We start from the raw sequence: 10,781 nt of genomic DNA on the forward strand, positions 1-10,781 counted from the left end.
AATAAAGAATTTAAAACATACATTTTAAAGTCATGCGAGAGTAAGAAAACTCCAATGCAATGCACATACAACATCCACTGGCAATCAATCATAATGAAACGAGGATCTTACCTCTTACGGTCTTGTTCAAGACAAAACGACACGCCTATTCTCTCACATGCCGGAAACTAGGACAAAGGTTATTTAAGTGTTAACCATGTCGTCTTTTCTGCTTGGACGCATTTCAACAGTTAAAAGTGAATTAACTTTATCTTTAAGGTGCATTTTAAACAGTCGGGTAAGTGGGACAAATTCAGGCACCACATTTAATGTTGTAAGACGCTAGACAGCACTGCGGGATTACAAACTCTTCCTAATTAGCTACCTAGTAACGCTATGTGGTTAGCACAGGTAGAAACTTGGGGAAATGTAATTTAATACACTGACTATACATTTCCTTTATTACAAAGCATGTATGCATGCAAAATGGACACATTCATGTTGCATGTATCAAGCATTAAATCACCTCCAACTTTCACCCATTTGCCCTGACCTGGTTGAGGAACACTTGTAAGCTCACCCACGCCAAAACTAATAGTTCATTTGGTAAAAGTTTAGGGGCTGGTAACGTACCACAACAACAAAAAACGTGCATTCCAAGGCAAGAATGTTGGCCGCACATACACACACACACACACACACACACACACACACACACACACACACACACACACACACACACACACACACACACACACACACACACACACACACACACACACACACACACACACACACAAACACAAACACAAACAAACAGATAGAGCAAGTAGGGGGACTTTTTCTCATTTTATATCCTTGTCTTCCACAGTTGTTCAGCAATGGGTCCCATGCCTTGTATCAGAGCGGACCTCAGGCTAAATTCTTCCCTCCGTCAGAGGGCTCCATGCTGCTGCCAGGGACCTACAAAAACAAAGTGGCCTTCATCACTGGAGGAGGCACTGGCTTGGGCAAAGGCATGACCACCACACTTTCTGCACTTGGGGCAGAGTGTGTCATTGCAAGCAGGTGGGTTGACAGTGTCTGGTGTTTGACTATTCCCCAAGAATGTACATAGAATATATATATATATATATATTGGTACATATAGAATGTCCTATGTTTTCAGCATATCCTCCAATTCACCGTTTAAGGTTTACTGTAATGTGTTTAACTAGAAATTGGTTCCCCTAGAAAACTGGATGTTTTGAAAAAGACAGCAGAGGAAATCACGAGTCAGACAGGAAATAAGGTACGGCCCACATATTTGGACTATCAGTCTTAATCGTGACATATATTTAGTAGGTTTTGATACATGCTATATGCCCAGGTCCATGCTGTCCAGTGTGATGTGAGAGACCCCAAGTCCATTGAGGCTGCTGTGGACCAACTGGTGGAGGTGGCTGGTCTCCCTGACGTACGTGGACTCACAGCCTCTACACACATGCTCATGTTTTGTCTTCTGTTCTTGGTATCTCTGGCTATTTCTATTTCAGGCAAACATGTATATTTTTTTGGTCATCTTCCTGTCGTTTTGTTTGAAGATTTGAAAACGATTTGAATGACTACCTATATTCTACATACCATACCTATATTCTCCTCTTAGTGCTGATGTTCTTGATGGTCTTAAGAAATGCAGTAGCTCTGAAATTGTGTACTTCCTTATTACTCTGGTGTCCTGGCTCTCAGGTTGTGATCAACAACGCCGCAGGGAACTTCATATCCCCCACAGAGAAGCTGTCCGCCAACGCCTGGAAGACCATCACCGACATCGTCCTCAACGGCACGGCCTTCGTCACCCTGGAGCTGGGCAAGAGGCTCATCAAGGCCGAGAAAGGTGGGCCGCCATTTTGTGTCTGGTAAAGCACTGGGGAACTTAAAAAAAAGAAAAGAAAGTACAAACGTTCTCTGATGATCTGGTATCCTTTTTACATGTAGGCTAGTCTGTGAAAAGTCATAAAGTATCATGAAGGGTTCATGAGAGATGCTAAAGAGAGTAAACATCCGTTTTTGAAACCAGAAGGCAAGTGTTTCTCAATCCTGAATGTTTCCGTCTTCCGACACACCTTATTCAAATGAATGATTTCATCAACGTCTGCACATGCCTGATAACGACCCATTAATACCCATCTAAAACATGCAAGGCAGGGGGTCTCCTGGGCCCAGGTTTGAAAAACACTGCAGGAGGCCAACCCCTTTTTAATAAAAGACTCCTTGGGATGTAATGCTCACCTTTACCACCAGGGGGGAGTAGAGATTTCCCCTTGGGATCACAGCCTCAAGCTCATGCTTCTTTCCAGTGTGCACAACAACACACTTCTCAGTCTAGTCTAGTACTTCCAGCGCGTGTACTTTTATTTTATTTGTGGGAATGTGTCCATGTTGTTCTCTTCCGTCCCGTTACTCTTTGACGACCCAGTCTCCATCCACAAAAGTGGAACATGAAGAACCACAGGAGAACCGCCGGTCCTCTGCCTCCTTTGCCCCAAGCTTATTTTGGCTTTGTGTGTCCTCACTCACTCTCTCTTTCTTTTTATTCATAGTAAGAGTAAGAGGGTAGGATGGGGGGGCTGCACTGGAACACGTGCACTGTTATGCTTCGACGTTGGCAAGTTACATTTACATTGAGTCATTTAGCAGACACTCTTATCCAGAGCAACTTACAGTAAGTACAGGGACATTCTCCCCGAGGCAAGTAGGGTGAAGTGCCTTGCCCAAGGACACAACGTAATTTGGCACGTCTGGGAATCGAACCAACAACTTTCTGATTAAAAGCCAGACTCCCTAACCGCTCAGCCATCTGACCCCCGTCTCCCGATCTTTGATTGCTTCTCTCTGCCCCAAACCCTGCAATTAGTCAAATCACAATTAAACAGTTAGCGTGGAACACCAAAGCAGAAACGTGCTCTCACGCTGAGGGCCTTATGTCGTCACAACTGGTATCCAACACCATGACGATCCATCGAAGTCCAAGTGCTATTGGCATGGTGCTGACACAAGTCCTTTCAGCCTTAGAGTGTTATTGTGTCTCCCTTCCCCAGGTTTAGATTCAATAATCTGTTGAGGAACAAAATAACTCCTTCTTGTTATTCATTGCACGTGTAGTGGTTTCATTTGTTCTATCGATCTTGAAATAACCCTGAATCATTCCTCAAATCTATTACAGTGTAATCTGACCCATGTGCGATAAAGCGTTGTATTGAACTCTCCGTGACAGTGTGGGCTAACTCTTGGGATAACTGCTGTTCCCAGACCAGTTTGAAATCACCAGACCTGTGGTAGTTTAGATATTAACTTTGAAAATGCCGGCCTCTCCATCATAGTGACATTCAATGAGTTTTGGATTGACTATTGACCATAGGCTGGCACGTTGACAGTTCACCTATTCCTGGAATGCATACAATTCTTGCGTCCTGTGTGTTTGCAGGTGCTGCATTCCTGGCCATCACCACCATCTACGCCGAGTCCGGTTCTGGGTTTGTGGTACCCAGCGCAGCCGCAAAATCAGGAGTAGAGACCCTGTGCACGTACGTATTAACTATCAGGCCAACCTATGATTAGTCTCCCCCCCCCCCCCCCCTCATATCCCTATATAGTAGGCCTCTCTCAACTACTATAGTCAAATGTTATAGTATTGAATATGGTCAGTGTAGCCTTGTAGGGATCCAGGTGAAGCTTCTTGTTCCTTTTGGCTAACAGATTCTGTTTGTACTGTCAGATAGTGTAAATTCCCAAACAGATTTGCTTCCAGAGTAGTTTCATGTTTCCTGACAAGATGTGGAGAGGTGTCAGCATTATGGAAATGGTTTCACCCAGCCTTCTCAAGTGCTGGTCAGGGCTTTCAGTCACAATGAGTTCAAATGTCTTGACAAGCAAATAGAAAAAACGACTTGATGTAAACTTCATTGTAATTGTAAACCAAGCTTGTTTATCACATCGTTTCTGTGAGGGTTTTGCTTTTAGGAGACGGCAGACACAGCTACTCAGTAGAATCTCATTTGAAAAAAAGAATGTCTGGCTCGTGTCACATGCCTTGTGAACACTAATGCATTTTTAAAGAGAAGCAGTCATTAGCATAACGAAGGTCCAGGAACATTTAATTAACATTACAGTGTGGCACGCTCTCCCGATCCCCCTCCAGAGAGATTTGGCCAATAATGAAGATGAATTAGAGCTGTGTGTCTGTGTACGCATGCGCACAAGCACATCTATACATGCACACATCTGTGTGTAAATTGAGTGTTTGTGATCCCATTCATGAGTGCGTGTGCATATCATTTTCTTGACCTGTGTGTGTGAGCTATACATGGGTTTGTGGTTGCGCGCACGCGCGCTCACGCGCTCACGCACTCGGAACGAGAGGGAAACTCATTAAAAACCTGAATGAGACCGACACCTTTCATGTGAAGAAAGGAACGCCCCCTCCTCTCGTCGAAGGAAGAATAAACCTTCTTAATGAAGCTCCAAGGGCTTTGGCCCCTGCTCAATATCTGCTGCCATCAACCCCACAGACGAGAGTTAATGATATAAAAAGGTTTGCCCATAGACTCGGGAGAAAAGGGATGAGGAAGCGGTCGGGAAATGGCACGTCTCTCAAAATCGTGTCCCTTTCCATCCCTTGATGCGCTCGATACGGCTCAGTGCGTTGTTGATTGAGTGCGCGTGTGTGTGTTGCGGACGTATAATATGCTCTGAGAGTCTAGAACAACCTCCCCCCCGCACCACACACACACGCACACATCCCTTCCTCTGGTCCAGTGGACAGCACACCCGGGTTGGCTTTGTCAGGCGTAGCTTGGTGCACTACAGCTTGGTCGTTTCATAGAAGCAACACTGTTACATAGAAGTCTTAAGTGTCCCCCACAGGCACTCCTTATCTGCACGTGTACGCTGACACAAGATACAGGGTTCAACCCACGAAGATCATGTACCCTTGATAGGCGAAAGCATACCATCTGGATACGCGCACCGTACGTGGCAACACACATCGACAGACGTAAACACAGGCGCGCTCAAGCATGAACAGAGCTTATGGAAACAGAGAAAACAAGAACACTGTAGCCATTGCTATGAATCTACCTACAGAGGACACAGTCACATGCTAGGAAGATGAGCCACATGACGCCACCCCATCAAACTACTTTTTATTTTTTGCCATTTGGAGAATTGTTTCTTTATATATATTTATATAATGGAACCATATGAAATCGCTCACCCTAAAAATATGACCCTTTTTATTTTAAACGATGGCAGCCGCCGCCAAATTTCTGGTTCATTTATTGTGGCCAGGCATCCCAGAGGCGAGAGAGAAAAAGGGGCTATTTTTAGATCCTATTCTTTCATTACAATTTGTCTTTTTTTTTTTAAGCGTCTGCCCAGGTTTCAAGAAACCGGAGGAGGACGAATCAATTTCAACCCTTCTACTCCTCGTTCTCCTCCTCCTCGCCTGCCCCCACTGTGCCACTCCTGAAAGAACACAAACATGCCTGGAAAAACTCCTCCGGCGCCTCTTATTTCACACCGCAGCTTTTTTTACTCGCCAGAAGTTATCAGGAACTCGCAGAGCATTTTTATTTCCAGGTACAGCAGCTGTACCTCAGCCCCTCCGAGAGAGGAGAAGGAATCCCTTGTTACATTTACATTTAGTCATTTAGCAGACGCTCTTATCCAGAGCGACTTGCAGTAAGTACAGGGACATTCCCCTGAGGCAAGTAGGGTGAAGTGCCTTGCCCAAGGACACAGCGTCATTTGGCACGGCTGGGAATCGAACTGGCAACCTTCTGATTACTAGCCCGACTCCCTCACCGCTCAGCCATCTGACTCCCTCCCTTGTTATGTGGTTACAGTCCAAAAAAAGCTCCCCTAATCCAGCCATACTGTATATGGGATTCTAGAGCTTTCTGGAAGATAAGATAACAAGGGAGGTCCTACTTGGTCACACTACTGCAGCCTTGTTAGTACTGCTACAGTACTGCTCTGCCACTGCTGCGGCCGAACTGTAGGATTAGTTAAAGTTGCTTCTTGTGCTAGTGTTATAGTGCCTCTTAATGGGTCATGGGGCTGAAACGGCAGACCTGATGTTTTTTTTCTTCCAGGTCTCTGGCTGCAGAGTGGGGACGCTACGGTATGAGGTTCAATGTGATTCAACCTGGCCCAATTCGAACAAAAGTAAGACTTGTTCTATCACAAAATAAATACCAGTTATGTATATTAAAATGTAAGTGTTCCTTTTTATAATATCATTTATTTATTTTTGCAACGTTTTCTGTGCAGGGAGCCTTCAGTCGTCTGGACCCGACAGGCATGTTTGAGAAGTCCATGATCGGGAGGATCCCCACAGGGAGACTGGGCACGCCTGGCGAGATCGCTAACCTGGCAGCGTACCTCTGCAGTGACTACGCCAGCTGGGTGTCTGGAGCGGTTAGTGTGTGTGTGTAGCATGTGTGATGAGTGGTTCATTTGTTGAGATAAGCTCACCACACAATGGATCCCAATGGTTCCTCCTAAAGTTAGCTGCCTGCAGCTCAGCAACATAACCAAACCTGGGAATGACAGGACTTCTCTCTAATGCACGGACGCCCTAGTTTACCAAGACTCAAGACCACGCACATGTCACTCTAATTACGTTTGCCCTAGTGTCCAGTTGTCACCAGATGACTACACCCAGATACAGCACTTCACAAGGGCCATTCCAGTGTGCTTCCTCCCTCCTCTCATCTCCAGCTAACTTTCCCAATGTTTCAGATCATCAGGATGGATGGAGGGGAGTATGTATCCATGGCCGGGGAGTTCAACGAGCTGACGAAGGTGCGTTTCCTCAAGCGCTCCGACTGAAACCGACTGTTCACCTCCCAGAGGAGAACTGGACCCCACAGGGGCTTTTTCTCAACTGCCAAAAGGGGGCAACCATGCAGAGGGTTAACCATTGAAGCACTGCTTGTTTCACCGTTGGAACCTATCCCGTCCTCTTACCGTGACCCTGCTGTCTAAGAGGGAAATTGAAATTGGGTGGCACATTGAATTGTTGTTTTATTTAGGTAAGGCCATGTGTTTTAGATAGATTTGTGCTTCTTATTGGCCACTGAAACATGGTTTGTTGGATTTATTTACATTTCTTGCAAAGTAGTTCATCTGACTCATGGATGCAGCACGGTTAAGTGTTCCATTTCAACTGCCTGTTTGTGCGTCTGTGTCCGTGCATCAGGTTACCAGTGAGCAGTGGGCAATGATGGAGGCCATGATTAGAGGCACCAAGGGATCCTAGGCTGTGAAGTGGAGACGGGAATACAAGACCTCCAGCCTCTGTGTTGTCTCACCTGTCCCGTCAATCTGACACACACATGCGCACTCACATGCGCACACACACACACACACACACTTCCAGACCGTTTGTGCTCAACCTCAACTCAACCTTATCTCAGAAACGACCTTGCGCTCCATCAGGGCAGATCTGTGAAGCTGTATGTAACTTCATGGTGTACGACATGATGCATCAGTAGTAATACACTAATACTACATGTTTTTTTACTTGAGGGTGCTATTTGGAAGTGGACATTAAAGGGTTTTACATTTTTGGATTGTTTCAGAAGAATTAAGAGCAGGACCTCCTAACCCCGTGTTACCCGAGTGTGTCTATGTGGTTTAAGTATTACAGAACTGGGAGTGAACATCATACTGTTGTAATTATGAAGATGGGTAATGATTATGGACTTATGAAACTTGTAATCACTTTTTGGTATATGTTGTATTATTGGAAACCAGATGCAAAGTTGTTGGCTGATTATTGTTATCCCTAAACAATGGCAGAAGAAATAAAACACAAAAAGGGATGAGAAAAACATGTGCTTTCATAAAGAACCAGGAAGCCTATAACTATGCTATATCATAGCTTATAATGCTATAACTTATGAGACATATTTGTGGCCATACGCCCAGGAGCCTAGTGCAGCTGGGTGTTCAAGGTCATAGAGGGCCTAAATTGGGAGATTTGTCTATGAAGGAAAATACCTGTAATTTGAATCCCCTAAGACAATGGACCCACTGGGAATAATGCCTAATGTATATGTAACCAACAAATATCGTACCATATTACCATACAATGGGGAGAAGACTATAAAAGTGAAATTTCAGTCTGATCCCAGGATCACACACTGTTCTATTGGGAATCTTTGTTACCTGAGGACGAATATAACACTTTGCATCAACCCTGTTGAGTTCCAGTGCTGTTTTTAAACTTTGAGAATTGATTGAAGACATACAGGACATTTGTTACATCAGGAGACACGTGAAATGCTATTTCTTGTTAAATGGAAACAATTTTGAGGATGCAGCCCTCCTTAAGGAAGAAATGATTTCAAGAGTCAGAAGAATGTCCGTCCTCATTGGTGCCTTGGTGTCTGGCCTGTGAAGGTCACATTTTGAGTCCTAGGACTTTGAGTAGAGTATATCAAATATGCTTCTCTATGTTGTTTAATAGGGAAATATAGTAAGACTTTGAACATTGTTTGTTTAAATTTGTCAAGACTACTTCCAGTAATGAATTTAAAGGTAAAAGGTCTTGGATTCTGTACAATTGTGTACTGTAGTACCAACCATATGTCTAATTAAAATATATTTTATATAATTTACAAACCCTTTCTCATACATTTCTCAATCATTGACCAATCAATGTGATTCATTGAAGTGGCTGACATCAAGGGAGACAACAGCATTATTCCAATACCCTTATCAAAGATGGCACCTTGAATGGGGATTTTCAATTAACAGATTGGCTTTAATACCAATGCTGGTGTAGGTTTGTTTTCTGTGCCTCACAGCATACTGAGTGAATACGTCAACAAACATAAGAAGACCTTGTCTCTCTGTCAGGCCTGAATGGATAACTTGCCCAAACGGTCTGATGTTTTGGCACCGTGCCACCGCCCTGTGCTACAAGGGTGCCATGCTAAGCACGCCATGGCCACACACGCTCTCCAGTCACCCATCTTTCCTTGTCTGTACTTCTCTTTCGTCCTTTCTTTTCCGTTTTCCCTCTGCTTTTCAAATCATCCTGTCCACTCCTCCTCCTTGTCCAAGAATTCACCCTTTCACTTCCTCTCATCCACGCACTCCTCCTTACCTTATCACATCCCCCCAGCCTGTCGTCCCTCCTCTTTCACCCCCTCCCCCACCACTACCCTCTCCCTTCTGCTGTTGTCGAAGTATTTCCCCTTTCAGTGGAGCCGGTTTTGGATTGTCAGGTCACATTTCCTCTGTTCCCCCGGCATGCTCCAGCCATCCTCTCTGGGAGGCGGAGTGGAGAGGGGTTGCTTCACAGTGTCTGATGGTAGAGGACACGCGCCAAGCGGCCACGACAGAGATGTTGTCTTTTCAATCCCACACAGAGCGCTCAAGCTCCAAATGCTCGGTCACTGTGTTCAATTTCATCTGCGTGTGAGTGTGTTGCTGTATCAGACTTACCATAATACAATCATCAAGAGGGACAGTATTTTTTTGGCAGACTTTATAAGGTCCATGAGGATTGACTTCCCCATACACACGTTTGTTCTACAAACACATCACAAAAGCGTCTGATATAAATATATCAAAAATCATTTTAAATAATGATAATGAGAAGTCCCTCTAATCCTTCCGTTTTCTCACCTGCTCTTCCCTCGAACTTCTCTGTGGTTGCCTTGAGGTGGAACACACACACACGTTTACCCCTAGCGCACACTTTAGCTGACGTCCCGATAAGCCATCGCACATTCGCCAGCTCTGAGAGGCCAGAAGCTGCCCAATTATAAGATAAAATCATCCAGCTGTCTTTACTCACACCGCATGTAGAGAACACTTCGGCAATTCTCTACTTCCTCTCTTCCAAGACTTGATGCAAGGATTTGTGTCTGACACTTCACCTTTATCTGTCACGGAACTCTTCTCTATTAACCTTCAATTGGCTGTGTTGTGGAACAACCTGTGAATCTTTGGTGCTGACTTCACTCTAACTGAAATTTGACAAGTTGATATGAGTATGACAAGTATTTTTGAATTGTTTTTTATGTAGTATGAAATGGTGGTGAAATGTGACTTGGCTTGCATGTTTTATGGTGGAATAAAGCACATGTAGATATTAATCTTGGCCAGGGTGAATGTTCTAGTGTGTCTATGCTTCTATACACTCGACATCAGAAAATAGATCTTTTTAATTGAAATGAGGAAATGGCACATGGTCACTGCAGGGGTGTGAGGTAGTGACAGACCAGAGTACACAGCATTGGTTTTCAGGTAGTTTTTTTTATTTATTATTACATCATACACAGTGTTCCTGGTGCCCAGTGTGTGGGGCATGGCGTTGTTTACAGTGCAGAAAAAAAAGGTCCATGAATCAGAGACTGGCATGGTGGTCCTACTCAGGGCCAGGTCTAAGGTTACAGGGGGTCAGGCTACAGATATATGTGCTAGGATCTTAGTTGTGGCTCCGTATGTAGCCAGTCTTCAGCAACTAACATGCACCGCAAAAAGATTATAAAGCTCAAATTTGGCTCACAATTTTTTTCCACAATATATCTGCCATTTTCCTATATTTTGTTTCCATGCACAACATTCCAGAATTTTTTTCGTAAGGTATTATTGCTTCGGATACCAGTTCAGGAGTGTTGTTAGAGTTTTTATTAATGCTAATAGGTGAACTGGGGGTGGTCGTTCTTTTTCTTTACATTTCAACCACTTGGGGAAGGAGATTAAACTGTGTTGCGATTGGTTATAACGAGCCACACCCACTC

The 10,781-nt window shown here is 44.3% G+C and overlaps 1 protein-coding gene across 1 annotated transcript; it reads left to right on the plus strand.

Moving 5' to 3' along the window:
• The first annotated feature begins 123 nt into the window (after positions 1–123).
• Positions 124–7,749, plus strand: decr1 (2,4-dienoyl CoA reductase 1, mitochondrial). The gene is made up of 10 exons (XM_062464932.1): positions 124–277; positions 851–1,047; positions 1,213–1,270; positions 1,349–1,435; positions 1,708–1,855; positions 3,446–3,545; positions 6,114–6,186; positions 6,292–6,438; positions 6,763–6,825; positions 7,223–7,749. The coding sequence occupies exons 1-10, from the start codon at positions 197–199 to the stop codon at positions 7,280–7,282; spliced, it is 1,014 nt and encodes a 337-aa protein (XP_062320916.1). The 5' UTR covers positions 124–196; the 3' UTR covers positions 7,283–7,749.
• The last annotated feature ends 3,032 nt before the right edge of the window (positions 7,750–10,781 follow it).

This window comes from Osmerus eperlanus, chromosome 7, assembly GCF_963692335.1.
Source record: "Osmerus eperlanus chromosome 7, fOsmEpe2.1, whole genome shotgun sequence".
Lineage (NCBI taxonomy): Eukaryota > Metazoa > Chordata > Actinopteri > Osmeriformes > Osmeridae > Osmerus > Osmerus eperlanus.

Excerpts from the sequence above, each read along its gene's own strand:
- decr1 (XM_062464932.1), top strand. The coding sequence starts at position 197 with ATGTCGTCTTTTCTGCTTGGACGCATTTCAACAGTTAAAAGTGAATTA. Across the intron at positions 1,436-1,707 it reads AGGTGGCTGGTCTCCCTGAC|GTTGTGATCAACAACGCCGC; the intron begins GTACGTGGACTC and ends CCTGGCTCTCAG. Across the intron at positions 3,546-6,113 it reads GGAGTAGAGACCCTGTGCAC|GTCTCTGGCTGCAGAGTGGG; the intron begins GTACGTATTAAC and ends TTTTTCTTCCAG.